Raw genomic sequence first — 14,772 nt, 5'->3', positions numbered from 1 at the left:
GAGCAGGGCGGGGCTTCCTTACCTATGGTAGCAACGACTTGGTATTCAGTATCAGTAAGCAAACATCTTTTCTCAGTTCGGAGGTACTCAGGTACTTATCAGATTTGGTCGCAATGATGAAACGTAATATCGCGGGGTTCTCTTCGAGATGCCGCTTGAAAATGACTACTTATTCATGCACGATACTTCGTACCAATAGTCAGTCTAAGTGTGTACGATCATTCATCATGGTCGCTTCAAATCATCGAAGTTATGTCAATTACCCTCCCCTCGATGGATCTCTGTCCCTTCCTGAATTGGTGGAATTCAATGCGCAATATAACTCGGACGTCACTTTCTTTGTCTACGACAAGCCTGACAGCAATGACCTGGTCTCTATCTCACACTCAGACTTCCGTCGAGCTTGTCATCGAGCCGCCCAGGCCATTAGGCAAGGCGGCGCAGGCGCGGACAAAGAAGTGGTCGCCCTTATCGGGATCTCCGACACCCTTCTTTACCAGACAGTATTCATGGGTATCATCTTCGCTGGGCTAGTTGTGTGTACATAGAATTTCTGATTGAGCGGGCTTCTAATCACTGCTATTTCAAGCCATTTCCAATGTCCCCTCGTAATTCGGCAGCAGCAGTCACGAGCATGATGCAGAAAACAAGTTGTCGTCGTCTAATCACCACTCAGGACTCTCTTGCTTCCCTGATTGATGGCGTCAAAGCGGGTTTTGTATCTCATGCCACTGAAATGAGTCAGCTGCAGATCGACGAGATTCCGGCGCTGAAACACCTGTACCCTGGGCTTGTCAGTGGTACCCCAAACGAGGCCATTGTCCCGTACTCTTCCCCAGGTTCGCCATCGTCTGAGAACGATGTATTATGCTACTTGCACTCCTCTGGCAGCACTGGTTTCCCTAAACCTATTACAATAAGTAACCTGACTGCCATACACTGGTGCATGACGCGTAAGTCAGTAAAATGATCTGCAATGAACAATGCTAAGATGGAATGGCGTTAGCATGTGTTCTCGGCCACATCGACGTTCCCAATCCTATCCGCATCGGTACTGCGTCCTTGCCATCATTCCATACCCTTGGTATATATCTTCAGCTGCTCGTCCCCATCACCACCCTGAGCAGTGTGTCTATTTACCCGCCTACATCTTTCCTCGATCCCTTGGCGACCCCTGTAGTACCCAACTCGCAAAACATCTTGGACTCTATACTCAAGACGAAGTCGAACGCTTTGGTAGTCGTGCCTGCCTTTCTGGCACAATGGCGTTTTCGCCGAGTGCTGTCAATGTTTTGAAGACGCTTGAATACGTTGTAAGTTTTTTATTGATGCTGTGACAAGGAATCACTCACGTTGATACCAATGCAGGCCTATGCTGGCGGTCCTCTCGCGCCCAAGATGGGAAATACCCTGGTGAACGCAGGAGTAAAGCTTTCTTGTGCTTACGGTGCTACAGAATTTGGTATGAACACTTATTTTATCCGAAATTCGGTCGACCAAAAGCTTTGGGAGTGGGTGCGATTTGGACCAAGTTCCAAGATCAGGTGGGCTCCACAGGACGATGGCACATATGAATGTCAAGTTTTGGTGCGTCTCCGAGCTGATCTTTAGACACCCTCTCAGCGTTGAACGCTTTATCGCAGACAAACCCGACACATCAAGTGTCAGTAGAGAATCTTCCGGATGTCAAGGGTTATGCTACTTCGGATGCATTTATCAAGCACCCGACGATAGAGGGTTTGTGGAAGATGTACGAGTCCGACTGAAATTCGTGTTATTTATTTTCTCTGACATTTTTCTCGCAGCGTAGGAAGGATCGACGACGTTTTGGTACTTTCGTCTGGGGAGAAGACAGTACCGGCTCCCATGGAAAGCATCATCTGCGCCAACCCCTACGTAAACGGCACTGTCATCTTCGGTCGTGGACGCAATCAAGTTGGGATCCTCATAGAGCCACGAGTAGGGTGTGAAATTGACGTTGATGACGACAAACACCTTGCTGAGTTTAGGAACCGAGTGTGGTAAGTCCCATACAAGATCGTATGCTGCTGTTGAGTCCAAAAATGTTCTTGAAGGCCAGAAATAGAGGAAGCGAACAACGAGGCTCCTGCCTTCAGCAGGATCTTCAAAGAGATGATTCTTGTGACACGCAGAGAGAAGCCCATGCTTCGAGCCGGAAAAGGGACCGTCACCAAGAAAGCAACCGTCAAGCTGTATGAGGAGGAGATCAATGCCCTGTGAGCATAGTACCCATCTGTCACTCTGTCAACTAAACTTCGCGGACGACAGATATGAGAAGGTGGAGGGCAGCGCTAGGGCAGGTATCGATGTACCTTTACCTACAAGCTGGACTGCGGAAGACGTCGAGGGATGGCTCAAGGTCCACGCTGCTGCTGTGAACGCCGACAAGGCAGTTGATCCTGATACAGACCTTTTTGCTCAAGGCTTTGACAGGTGGGTCGAAAACCAGCCAAGGCTAGTGATCTGCTTATTTCGTACATCTAGTCTCTCTGCGACATTCCTCAAAAACCGTATTATCGGCTCTCTCAGCTCGTCTTCAGATCGCGACGTTCAGGCATCAGCATCGCGGATTGACCAGAACATCATATTTTCAAGTCCTTCGATTCGCCGGCTCGCGAGAAGCGTCATTATTGCAGTATTGCAACAGAATGGTACGAGTACCGTCGACGCCAAGGCTGATATCGAGAACATGATCGAGAGGTATTCGGTCGGATTAGGGAACTCTGTCACAGAGGCCAACACCACTCTAGTTAATGGATGCAGCCAACGCGATCATGTGGTTGCCCTGACCGGGTCTACAGGTGGTCTTGGTTCATATCTGCTTGCAGATCTACTCCAGCGCGAGGACGTGTCTGTGGTATATGCCTTCAATCGCCCGTCAAAGGGGGCATCCATGCAACAACGACAGGAAGATTCATTCAGAGATCGCGGTTTAGATTTCACTCTGCTTCAGTCAGACAAACTAGTATATGTAGAAACTGATACATCCGATGATCGCCTAGGTCTGGATAAGGAATTGTATCAAAAGGTTTGCTTCATTTCCAGTGTCACCGAATCAACTAAAGATAGCGTAGATCTGCACATCTGTCACTGTCATCATTCACAACGCTTGGCGACTCGACTTTAACCTGGCGCTCTCGTCATTCGACCCTCATGTGCGCGGAATGCGGAATCTTATAGACTTGGCACTGTCTTCTCCGCGTCATCCAAAGCCGCGTTTCATGTTCACATCTTCCATCTCATCTGCTCAAGGTTGGGATAAAGCAAAAGGACCGTTCCCTGAAGAAGTACAATACGACGCAGGCGTCGCAGCAGGTCCTGGCTATGGCGCGAGCAAATATGTTTCGGAAAGGGTAAGTCACAAGCTACTTTGGGGAGCATGGATTCTACGAATACTGTTCCCAATAAGGTTCTCGTCAACAGCAAGTTACCGGCATCTTCATTCAGAATTGGACAAATATCAGGAGGACCCCCGCGAGGAGCTTGGTCCACGACAAACTGGCTACCGATCATCGTCGAATCAAGTGTAAGCCTAGGCGCGCTTCCGGAGGCTAAAGGAGTAAGTCCATTACTATCAAGGGTATCTGTTCGTGACACGCGCGGTTTAGTTTGTGTCTTGGATCCCTCCCCATGCCATATCAAATGCTATTCTTGATGTCGCTTTCGCGGATGAAGAACCTCCCATCGCGGTGAATCTGGTACATCCGAGACCGGTCGCTTGGAGGACGTTGATACAGCCCGTGGCGGACGCCCTGGTTGAGCGTAAAGTAACAAGTTACCCGCTACTTCTTGTGTCGTTCTCGGAGTGGCTCGAGAAGCTCGAATCGAGTGCCAAGGACTTGAGCGAAGAAACCATGAAACGCATCGTACGTATATCTCGATAGCTGGCCAGAACGTTTTCCCACCTAGTCTTCAATTGCAGCCTGCTACCAAGCTTCTCAACTTCATGCGTTTGATGGCTCGATCAGACATTGCAATCAGGGCGTCTGGAGAGATGGATTCCGAAGCGGGTGGCGTGGCTTCATTCGCCACTGCTGTAGCCGAGCGTGTCAGTCCAACAATGAAGGAGCTGAAGTCGCTGTCTTCAGCAGACGCGGCACAGTGGGTGGATTATTGGGTGGCAATGGGGATGTTTCAATGAGCATATGAGTAAGTGGCGGCCATCCATCATCCCTTTCCCTTTAAATAACATGGACGATTGGAACTTGGGAGATCGTACTTGTAGTTGGAGCTTTTTTGAGAAATGCTGATGGGATGCAACTTCTGGACTTTCCAGGTTTCGCCTGATTGCTTAGCCAGCTCTGTGCATCGAACACTTGAAGGACAGACAAGACAAGAAGAAGGGGTAAATCACAAAGATACACGAGGAGATAGATACACGCAGTTGACTACGGGTGGTGGGCCCACCGATACATACTAAGCCCTCAGTAACAACAAAGGCAGCCGCACCAAAAATGCTGTGTAGCATGATAGCCATTATCTCCTCACGGGATCAACAAGCCTCCGAGCAAAAGCATCGCGGCACTGATAATGAGTCACCTCTCCCCTGAAAAATGAGAACATTAGAAAATATTGTTAGGGGCGAATGTCGGACTCGCCTGGGTGCATGAACTGCGATGACGCTGCTACCCAGACGCTTATGGCATTGGGGACAGCTTTGCACAAGTCATCAGAGAAATATCCACGTGGAAAGAACATTGGACATACATTCTACTGTCTGTGACTTTGACACGCCTGGACTCTAGCAGCATCAGCTTCCTAGCAACTTGTTCATTTCGCGCTTTGTGGATATCGCGGATGACGTGACTGTCGAAAATCTGTGCTCGTAAAGCTTCTTGAAGGAATGGGCGCACGTCGCGAGCGGTGACGAGAGGAGGAAGAAGTTGAAGAGTTTCAACAGAGTCTAAGCGAGGACTATGTCGACTGATCAAGTCTAAGGCGGGCTGCAACAAATTCGGCGCTGCTTTGTCAGTGGGGCGGAGGTAGAGGCTGAGAAGAGTCAAGAAGATGCTTCTGGTCACTTCGTTTGGATTATATATTCGCTTGCAGTATCTACGACGTAGTCAACGAGAGATTGGGATTGTAGCTGCGAAAAAAGACATACTCTTCGGCCTTGGCATAATTCTTGAGCTTGTAAACGTAGAGCTCCAGAGCATGTTCGTGCCTTCCCATACGGCCCAGCAACACAGCTCGCGCTTCGTAAAGATCTACGGAATGTAAGCATCAACTTTCACGGTGAGTGTTATTCTGTAACTGACTCTCTGATAGTAAACCATACAAGCGATCGGGGTGGTAGTGAACAGTGGTGTCAATGAAACGAAGGAGCTTTGAGTAAACCTCCAACTCTTTTGCTAGCGGGAGCTGGTCAGAAAGTTATCGGCCAGCAAAAATAACGACAAACCTTCGTCTCCTCGTTTGCGAGCACTTAAAGTCATGTTCAGATAGAGCTCTGTCAGCCGATCATGGAATGCAGGACTCTCTTCGCCTTTCTCATCGATCAGATACTCGATGTAACGAGTAGATATAGTAGGGTCAATCTTCTCAAGGTAATCCGTTACCTGAGTTCGAGGGAGTTCAACGTCGTCAGATGTAAATATCTTGAATGAGACAGATAATTGTCAGCAAGGAACTGGACAAAAAACGTATACAAGGATCACCTCGAAAGCCATATGACGGTCTGCTTCAAAGATCCAGCGGGAGGACTCAAATACTTGGTTGATGTACTCAGGACCAAGTTTTCGCAGGTATGATATGGACGGATCAAGCTTGTCTCTCATGTCCGTTTCCTTCTCACTTAACCTGTGCAAGGCCGTCAGTCTGCAAGCGCAATCAGGTAAAAGACATAGATGCTCACTGTTGGAGGAGATTGAGAGCCTTGGCATGCATCTTCTTTCCATTATAAAGATATATAAGCTCCGTAAGTTTCTGAGAACGTCAGTAAATGCTATGTTTGAGTACGTGCGCACGTTGGACGCACCTCTCGTGCCTGGAGCTCCTCCTCAACCTCTGATACTTCACACCAATTGGCCAATCGACAAAGTGCACCGAGGAGGGCCGGCTGAGTCACGAGATAAGACTTGAAGAGCGCTGTGTCTACAATCTGTGCGAACCGCACAAGCTGCTCTGGAGTCAACAGAGGTAAAGGGATGTTCGGCAGTGCAAATAATTCTTCGGTCGACGTCTCAGAGAGGAAAGGCCACTGGTGAGACTGAGCTGGTGTAATGTGTACTGTTGCGAGTGCGCCTGCAACTTTCGGACGACGATCGGTAAGATATTGCCATAGAGCGTTCACCGACCGGCTGAAGTCATCTGGACAATTCGTTGACGCGACGAGCCAACGAAGACAAAATATCTGACTGACCTACTTGCTTTACCTTCTTCTTCCCGCTAATAGACACGGAATCATCGTCTTTGTCTTTCGAGGATAAAAGTGCCACAAAGGCAGCTCCCCGACGAACAGAAGCCCTGACTGGCATCGCAGGGGACGCTGACTGCTCCAAAAGTTTCTCTTTGCTTTCATTGCTATCATTTTGGGACTTTGTTGACATGGCATCATCGTTCTTTGGCGTGAGTGACTGCTGGTTTGCAGGTCCCCCGAACAGTGGTATCCAATCATCCGGAGGAACAGAAAGACGTCCAGCAATGCGCTCAGGATAGAGAGCGACGACCTTGGCGGGGTTGAGATCAAGCTCGATGAAAGCATTTATTGCATCATCAAACTTTCCTAATCGGAACTGGGACACGGCATGAAGGGCACGAATCAGGGTTCGTCGTTGGTCCTTCAGAAGGTAGATGGCGTTATGCCTGTCACTCGATTGTGTAATTGAAAACGAACCTTGTCTGGTAAAAGAGCTTTGTCTAAAGTATCAAGCAATGACAGTGCGTCGGAATAGAGGCAGCGCTGGACAAGTTCATCGATCTGGTCTCCCCATGACTTCATCTGAATTTGCCATATCGAGCTGCCCTCGGAAGTTGCTACTGTGCGGTCACTCGGAGTAGCCACAAGGAAGAGAGGTGCTTTGGCGGCAGGAGAAGATGTCAAGAGTCTAATCGTGCAAGTGGCGGCAGAAGACGTTGATGGTATGGGTGGGAAGGGAAGAGTTTGGACGGATTGCATTGTCAGTGACGATATGACTTGCACGACTGGAGAGGGGATGAGGGATGACTGAGGGGCAGCTGGAGCGCTCCCAGATGGAAGGGAAGCACCTCCATTCTCCGGTGCCGGGACGGTACCAGGAGGAAGTATTGAGAAGATATATGGGTTGACAAAGGCTAGACGAGACAATCAGAGAACTGGGGAGGACTGGGAAGACTGAAATGCTGACCAACTTCATCGGGTGGACTTGGCCAATCAATCGTCGCTGGCTTGGTCTGCCTCCCATCAGTGCCGATGACAAACCCCTGGTCTGCCGGAAGCTTCAGTTATCCATCGTATCGAATATAAAACTTGTACCATACTGTCTTTGACAATAAGTGCCTCGGTATCACTCAGCCGCACCAACCCAGGTTTGGCTCTGGCTCCCAGACCAAGGGTCATGTACCCAGTAAGCCCAGAAAACGCGCCCATGGAAGTATTCGCGGGTATAGGTGTGGTAACGTCAAGTGTTGTGAGCTTACTAATGGAGAACATAGCATACTCAGTAGGTGAGTACGCAAAGCAAACATTATCGCTATCAAGAAACACCGCAACACGCGGCGAGTGAGGAAGAATAGATTCCTACTTGCTGGTTTAGATGGGCCTTACAAGTGTAGCAAATTCGTACCTTGATTTCCTGTGCTTCACCATCCTTCCACGTGTATATCACTACCTTCCTTCGGCACCCGACTATAAGCTGCGTCATCATCGTATGAATCGGGGCTGCCCTGCCGACAGTGTTGGCTCCACTATTGGCATCACTTGGGTCGAGGTTGGACACGGAGGAGTGAATAGCGAATGTTAATGCACCCTTGGCTCTTGTAAGTGGTGTTGGAGGGGTAAAGCTTGGGAGAGGATACAGAGTTGGTATAGTTTCTGAGTATGGACACGCTTAATCCACGACACTCGACAAAGATGCTTATGCTATTAGTCGTACCGGAGAGGGAAACCAGAGAATTGATATCCTTGATATAGCCCAGCTGGTCAATAGATCTACGAGACAGACCCTTCTTAGTGTCCACCAAAGTTGATACATTATCTTGGTATTGAAATGAGTATATCAGCGCTGATAGCATCCAACAGTAGCATACCAGAAAGTTCGTTGTACTCGTAGATGAAGAGACTGCCTGTTGCTGTTCCAACGTACAACCTGTCACCTTAAGATACGATAATTGAGCATGCTACGCCTGCAACATGTTCGGAGAACTTGCCCTGTGCAAGTAAAGCCTCTGGTCTTTCTTTGAAGCCGCTGAGAACTGTATTCGGCAGGTTGAACGGCGCCATGAGTCGGAATGATTAATTACTGGCAGGTCATGAATGAAGTGGAGGGGATCGAATCACACTCAGATTACCATAAACGTCGTGTTTGCTTTGTGAGTTATGTAACTTGGCGTTAACGCGACACTTGTTCAAAGCGAACTTATTCAAGCTCACTTGCAAACCGCTTTTACAACGGTATCGTCGATTACTTGGATATATATATTTGTTGAGAGACTCTATGTAGGATAGTACTTTCTAGTCTAAGGGACCCCTGTGTCCCTGTCGCATCTGTCACGAATGCCCTGATGTGAGACATGCCCCATCAGTCCGCCGTTCCTGCCGGCCGTTTTAGACGTGCCCCCCTACGAAGATGAGATGACTGTATTTATATGTGCGATGGGTGGAGTATTTAGGCTATGCGCAAGCTCGACCACGGGTGCGGAAGTACAAGAATTCTGTGGAGAGAGACGAGTGTGAGGCTTGGGGTTGGCAGCTTGCCTCGATGTTCTCATGTGGTCTGGTCCGTGGAGGCGAGAGTTCTTGGCGACGAGCGTAAGGGAGGGGAGTTAGGTGTTGGTGGTGTAGGGCAAGGTATGAGATTATGATTGGGGTATGGTAGGGAGCGGCGGGGATGATAATAAGGAAGTGTCGTGGGGTTGCATAGGTGGATATATTTTACTGCCAGCAGCTTAGCACTAGTACTGAGCTATGGATCTACACTGGCCGCGCGTTGCCTTGCACTCGACATCGATATGGGGTACACCTGTCGCCTGTCGAATAAGAGAATCGGTGACTAAGGGGTGCATATATTAGCATGATCTAAAACTCACGACGTTCTACGAAGAAAAACAGAGCATGATGTCGCTCAGGTCGCTCGCTTTAATCTCTCCAGAACCTTGGCTGAAGGAAAATAATCTTCCAACCTGCGAATCATTCTCTCCACGATGCCCAAGTAGTCATCCAAATCTGAAATTAGCTCTTCCTGAGAAAGTGGCGGAGGAAATTTCTCTCGAAAGGCCTGCTGGAATGCGGCATCGGCCTGTTCTGCAGTTAAGCTAAAGACTGTTAGCCTCTTTCAGGGAGACCATAGAAAGACTTACGTCACAAGCAACTGTTCTTGTTCTTGTTCGCGCTCCTCTTCCCATTGGGTGACGTCCAATATCCACTCCTTGCATTCTTGATATGTCTCTTCCATAACCTGTTTCTCACTGTCGGAAAGTCCGTGTTGAAACAATAGCTTAGATGGTATGTCGTAGCCTGGGAAGCATCCTGGAAAATAGTCGTTCAGGTGTTCTGCAAGCATACACGACTCCGGTGCCGTCATAAGGTAGTAGACATGCTATCTGAAATGAAGCTAAAACGAGGTCGAGCTTGAAACCTAAGAAACGCACCAATAGACACAGATTCTTAGTGACCAAGATATAATGCAGCCTGTCACGTTCGTCGTTCGTAACATAATCTTGGACTTTCTTTAGCTCTCTTTCCGTGAGCAGTGTCATGTCTGGATCAGAACTAAGTTCCTTCGCATAGTACTCCTGCCACGACAACGCAACAGAAGATACCTCGACTGCATATCTCCGGAAAGTGTCGACCATGGCTAGGCAGTTAAGTAAATCTGGAATCTGCCCCAGAATAAAAGTGGGGCGCAGGATGTTCCGCGTCATATAGAAGACAAGCGCAGGTGGTACCTGTGCATCTGCAGATGCGGGTTCATTCTCTAGAATCGACGAGACATGATCTGTATTAGCGAACGAGGTTTGAGCTTTGCGCACTACAGATAATGAACACGAAACACACCATATATTGCCCGGTGGCCTTCAGCGTTATATTCAGTATACATTCCCATCGCAGGTATCATCTGATGATCAAGATCTTGCATGACTCGACAGTATATAGACCAGTCAGACTCGGGGGGGCCAGTGACGGAAACTTTAGGTTTAGCACAGGAATGATTTCGAAATACAAGACGCATTAAGTCAGGTGACTCGTAATTGTGGTTCTCCTACAGTTGCGGACAACCAAACACAACAATTTATTAGTGGTATTCAAAGTAAAATTTTCAACATTCTGAAACGATTCTGAAACATTATGATCATGAAACCCTTCAGAATCGTTCTGAAAGATGTTCAGAAAATCCGCTTGAAAAACTTAATTTAAACTCCGTTCGAAACACTTAGCCGCTTCAAACGCTTCAAACTCTCCAAGTCCCCACATTAAGGTTAGGGTTAGATGCACTTGCGGACGTTGGGCAGTAGTGTTCCGTGGATAACCCTCTGAGGGGTTATCCACTGTGGATATCCACCAGGCCTAAATGAGGGTCAGTTATCCACGGGTGAGTATGGTGGATATCCACTGCCGGTAAAACCAGCCCGGCGATCCCGGGTGCTGCAAAATTTAGCTTGATTTACAAGTCTAGATCTATCCTACACTCTATGTCATGTCCCAGTCTGCTTTGGTCAAGGCCTTCTCTTACACCAAAGTGCTTGCCAGCAGAAGAGTGACAGTGTTCTTCGGTGCTGCGGGTGCCAAATCTTTGTCAGCAAGCACATCAGCTAGCGTCGTGGAGTCAAGATTGATGATACTGGCAGCATCAAAAGCCTTGCCGTCAAAAGAATCCGCTTTTTTTGAGCCATCTTCAGATATATCCTCGGGGTCAGTGACATCCAACTCTGAGTCGCTGTAGTCCAATCAGCATCCGGGCCGAAGTTGGAGAAATTGTACTTGGACTCCTTTGGAATGGGAATCTCTGTTGGCAGTGCCTCGAGACAGAGTTGAAGCTCAACTAATCAATCCTTGAGATGCGGCTGCATGTGATGAGGGAGAAAACTTGAAGTTCACAATTTTTCAGTCATTTTTCGAGTCGATGTTCGACCAGTCACCAAACAAACATTGACTTGACGTCGCATGAAGTTCCGCCAAAATAAGCAAGCTTAAATCCTAGTTCGAGCTCACTTCAAGCAGAAACAAGCTTGTAGACCTGGTATTTAAACTTTTTAAGTGTATTTAATGCATATTTAATACAACCCCATACACCCACGCGATTTTCAGTTATCCACGTTATCCACCTATGAATTTTGGCCTTGGGTTATCCACCGAGTTATCTACGTGGATAACTGGGTGGATATCTACATCAGTGGATAACCAGGTGGATTTCCACGGAACACTATTGGGCAGGCATCCTGCATGCGTAGCATAGAGATTGGATTTCAGACCCCGCTTGGGTCTGCCGAACGTCCCGTAGATTCTGAAAGAAATTTGTCAAACTTACCCACGTTTTCAGAGCCTCCCAAATTCTACTTTGAATACCACTAATATTTTTGGTGGCCGTCCAGCGTGAATTTTTGGTGCCAAACCTGGGCCAGATCTGAACTCAGGGAGTGAAAATACGTCTAAACACAGTGGTCCAAAGTTTTTCCCACGAGGTTTTTGGCCCACCAAATTTTTGGACAATTTGAAAGACATTGTGTACCCCTTTTGGGTATCTGAGGCACCATTTTGGGGGCCTATATCACCAAGATGACAGGTCACTGACAAAAATCATTATAGTTTAGCTATGTAGACTTTATTGGGTATGATTTCGCCCGTTTGCAGCTCAGCCGATAGAAGTTCGGGAGCATTTGAGGGATATTCCAGGGGTAATTACCTCAACACTTACCATTTTTAGCGCTAGAACGGCTCTATATTTTTGTAATATTTCAATGGAATCACGCTTTGGTGTCGTCCAAAATTGCTGATTTTGGCTGTCCGCAACTGTATCATACTACGAGACTGGTGCAAAATGTTCTATCGAAAACTATTCATCTTCTTCGTCAGAGTCCCCAAATAAACATGGCCCCCCATACATATCATCGTCATCTATTCTACCGCATTGTACATCCTGGGGTGAGACTCGATGTGAGAGTGCGGTAGGGATGCAAGGTGATTCTGTTTGCATCTCCGGCTCTGCCACGGTCAACGTACAAAGTGGCTCGTTCTGAGCTGTGAGTTTCATGTCTTTGGCGAGATTGGAGTGATCAGACGAAGGTCTTTCCTCCGACTGTGAACCTTCAGAATGTTGAGAATGATGGCGACAATGGTCGGTGGTTTCCCCCAAGCGCTCTTCTACTTCGTCGTTCATCGTCGCCTTGGGTTGATAGTCGCTTTCTGACTTGATCGATCGCAGGCTTATCGTAGAATTACGTGGTAGATTCCATATATGCGCTGTTTCGTCCAAACGATGCCTGACATAGCCGACACCCTCCCGACCGCGAGTAAAGGTGATGTCATCATTGTTGCGCACCTTTACGACTTCAAGGTTTAGAATTTTTCCGATGGTCGCCCATGGGTCCGGGTCGTTGAGAATGTCCAAAGGCAATCCTGGGTCATGTGTATCTGAGCCGCCGAAAGAAGAAAATCTGTGCGATGAATTGAAAGAATGTGATTCTACAGGTTCTGTTCGAGTGGCAGAATATGGGGGCTGAAAAGGTCGACGATGTCTTGTAATAGATATATCATCGAAGGATTTCACAACCGCTTCTGAAGTTTTGGCAGTGTATAGCATCTTCTGAGCCTTCTGAGGAGTAATAAGAGCGCATTGTGTTTGGAAGGATGAAGCAGAAGTTTGCTTAACATCACTCATGTGGCAAAGAGACTGTGATATAGGACTGTCGCACTTGATGGAGCTATCCCATCCGAAGGACTCAGGATAATCGTGCGTAACGACGGGTGCAGGGGAAACAATCGGAGAAGTCGAGGAGGACGACGACTGTCGTAAGAAATGCTCGTGATTGGAACTCCATCCACCACGCAACTGTGAAAAGGAGCCCTGCGATGAGGGTGGTGATGTGTCCATGTCAAGAATGTACTCCTCTGTTCCTTGAGAATGAGAACCAAAAGAAAACGGAAAGCTGTTTAACGGGGGTGAGGGATACCGCTGCGGGTCTAAAAGATCGTGGGTGAGTATGGTTCCAGGAAGGTTTCTGGGCTCAGTAGTATCCATGTCGGCATAACCTGAATCGTCCACCCAGCTTCCGTGGAGACCATCTGCCTCGGTGCTCCGTAGCGGACTCTCATGACTAGTGACCATACTTGAATGGTCCGGCGAAGAAGGCTGCGACATTCGTCGGCTCAGATGATTGTTGTAAATTTGTCTATTATCATTGTTATCCATTGGGAACAAATGGCTGGCGCTTCCTGAAGATCGACTGGTGTGAAAGAAACTGTCACAAGACGTTCCTTCAAGCTAGGATATAGTCAGCGTCCTACATTGGATGCTCACCGTTCCCTTTGATTTTACCTGAACGTCCGACTCGCTGTCAGCATCGATGGGCAGGGGAAGATCTTCGTCGGGATCAATGCCAGGGCCTCCATCTTCGGCGTGGGGTGACTTTCCTTGCAGGGGAATGCCAATCATTTCTGAAAGAGGGATTGATAATATGCGGTCAATTGCATCACGATAGGCCACCGCTGACACGATCAGCGCATAGTATTTAAGACAGGTCGACATATATCAGGGGATGTATCACATACGATTAGAAAAATCAAGCGTTTGAAGTATCTTTGAAGGTTGTTCGCGGCGCTTTGAGGTGCTAAATGAGGTGCCGTGGGCGAATGATGGATCGCGCGATGTGTTTGTACTATGCGCTATGGAGGGGTGACTGCCTTTGATTTTCGCGTCTCGTTGTGCATGAGCAAGATTGATTTGATGTAAAACAGATTTCAAGGACATCCTTTCAGGCCTTCCCCTTTCTTCCTTTGTGTTGCATAACGCAGCTGCCAACCTCTGTTGACCAAAATGTCGCTTCTGAACGCGACCTGTACTGTCTTTGGTCCGCGCTCGAGCAGCATTCCTACATATACGAAATCTAAGCAGCCATGATAAATTTTAGTGTTCACTAACCTTTTCCCTCCCATGTAGTTAGCGCCTGTCATCGTCAACGTTTGAATATGTGGTTGGCCGGGTAAGTAACTTGGTAAGGCCAGAGTCTGAATCAAACGCGTCGCGTAATGTGCACGTGATCTTTAGTCACGTCATGATGTATTCTTGGCAATTGCCGACGACCCAACTTGTCCGCCTAGCAAGCCTAGCTAGTGAAGGCCACCAGCGGCACGCGCGATTTCTCCCTTGTTCACAATCTTCAATTTCCACACCTTCTCGAATCCAAGAGATTAGTCAGTAAATCGGTTCTGTGGCGATCGTTGCAGGTAGGCTAATCTATTTTCACCGTTCCTCGTCTCGAGTACTTGAACACTGATCACTGGTTAAATCAACTGCGGGATGTATTGCATTTATCGTTGATGTTCGTATCTTGAAGGAATTCGGGAACTCTGCGACCAGAGTCCAATGTTCTACTTCGTGGAGGTCTCACTCCAGTGGC

The 14,772-nt window shown here is 48.0% G+C and overlaps 4 protein-coding genes across 4 annotated transcripts; 1 reads left to right on the top strand and 3 right to left on the bottom strand.

Annotated features, from left to right (window-relative positions):
* Positions 1-227: 227 nt before the first annotated feature.
* On the top strand, positions 228-4,162 carry BJ212DRAFT_1550714 (acetyl-CoA synthetase-like protein; the record flags this gene model as incomplete). The annotated part of the gene is made up of 14 exons (XM_041341910.1): positions 228-536; positions 590-953; positions 1,007-1,126; positions 1,219-1,313; positions 1,369-1,587; positions 1,644-1,750; positions 1,806-2,021; positions 2,076-2,237; positions 2,290-2,454; positions 2,506-3,049; positions 3,096-3,374; positions 3,431-3,580; positions 3,630-3,887; positions 3,944-4,162. 14 exons carry the CDS (start codon positions 228-230, stop codon positions 4,160-4,162), a joined length of 3,207 nt encoding a protein of 1,068 aa, XP_041196184.1.
* BJ212DRAFT_1337561 (uncharacterized protein) lies at positions 4,053-8,495 on the bottom strand. Its single transcript, XM_041334978.1, has 17 exons — positions 8,368-8,495; positions 8,248-8,313; positions 8,094-8,195; positions 7,785-8,032; positions 7,480-7,738; positions 7,347-7,427; positions 6,857-7,293; positions 6,383-6,800; positions 5,999-6,330; positions 5,876-5,946; positions 5,679-5,820; positions 5,423-5,618; positions 5,280-5,372; positions 5,126-5,228; positions 4,729-5,073; positions 4,620-4,676; positions 4,053-4,567 (listed from the first exon to the last, which is right to left on the bottom strand). The coding sequence occupies exons 1-17, from the start codon at positions 8,438-8,440 to the stop codon at positions 4,498-4,500; spliced, it is 3,093 nt and encodes a 1,030-aa protein (XP_041196183.1). The 5' UTR covers positions 8,441-8,495; the 3' UTR covers positions 4,053-4,497.
* A 698-nt stretch (positions 8,496-9,193) lies between these two features.
* BJ212DRAFT_980780 (uncharacterized protein) lies at positions 9,194-10,380 on the bottom strand. The gene is made up of 4 exons (XM_041344508.1): positions 10,214-10,380; positions 9,808-10,154; positions 9,517-9,755; positions 9,194-9,471 (listed from the first exon to the last, which is right to left on the bottom strand). Exons 1-4 carry the CDS (start codon positions 10,293-10,295, stop codon positions 9,282-9,284), a joined length of 858 nt encoding a protein of 285 aa, XP_041196182.1. The 5' UTR covers positions 10,296-10,380; the 3' UTR covers positions 9,194-9,281.
* A 1,778-nt stretch (positions 10,381-12,158) lies between these two features.
* BJ212DRAFT_980037 (uncharacterized protein) lies at positions 12,159-14,389 on the bottom strand. Its single transcript, XM_041344506.1, has 3 exons — positions 14,295-14,389; positions 13,692-14,244; positions 12,159-13,637 (listed from the first exon to the last, which is right to left on the bottom strand). Exons 2-3 carry the CDS (start codon positions 13,899-13,901, stop codon positions 12,210-12,212), a joined length of 1,638 nt encoding a protein of 545 aa, XP_041196181.1. The 5' UTR covers positions 13,902-14,244; positions 14,295-14,389; the 3' UTR covers positions 12,159-12,209.
* Positions 14,390-14,772: the final 383 nt, after the last annotated feature.

The sequence above is a fragment of the Suillus subaureus genome (genome assembly GCF_016647635.1).
Source record: "Suillus subaureus strain MN1 chromosome Unknown BJ212scaffold_7, whole genome shotgun sequence".
NCBI lineage: Eukaryota > Fungi > Basidiomycota > Agaricomycetes > Boletales > Suillaceae > Suillus > Suillus subaureus.
The sequence above is the reverse complement of the archived record's forward strand: the minus strand, read 5'-3'. Positions and strand labels throughout refer to the sequence as shown.

Excerpts from the sequence above, each read along its gene's own strand:
- BJ212DRAFT_980037 (XM_041344506.1), bottom strand. The coding sequence starts at position 13,901 with ATGTCGACCTGTCTTAAATACTATGCGCTGATCGTGTCAGCGGTGGCC. Across the intron at positions 13,638-13,691 it reads ACAGCGAGTCGGACGTTCAG|CTTGAAGGAACGTCTTGTGA; the intron begins GTAAAATCAAAG and ends ACTATATCCTAG.
- BJ212DRAFT_1337561 (XM_041334978.1), bottom strand. The coding sequence starts at position 8,440 with ATGGCGCCGTTCAACCTGCCGAATACAGTTCTCAGCGGCTTCAAAGAA. Across the intron at positions 8,033-8,093 it reads TTCTCTGGTTTCCCTCTCCG|AAACTATACCAACTCTGTAT; the intron begins GTACGACTAATA and ends GTCCATACTCAG. Across the intron at positions 5,619-5,678 it reads ACCGTCATATGGCTTTCGAG|ATATTTACATCTGACGACGT; the intron begins GTGATCCTTGTA and ends GTCTCATTCAAG.
- BJ212DRAFT_980780 (XM_041344508.1), bottom strand. The coding sequence starts at position 10,295 with ATGCAAGATCTTGATCATCAGATGATACCTGCGATGGGAATGTATACT. Across the intron at positions 10,155-10,213 it reads AGGCCACCGGGCAATATATG|ATCATGTCTCGTCGATTCTA; the intron begins GTGTGTTTCGTG and ends TCGCTAATACAG. Across the intron at positions 9,756-9,807 it reads CTAAGAATCTGTGTCTATTG|CATGTCTACTACCTTATGAC; the intron begins GTGCGTTTCTTA and ends CATTTCAGATAG.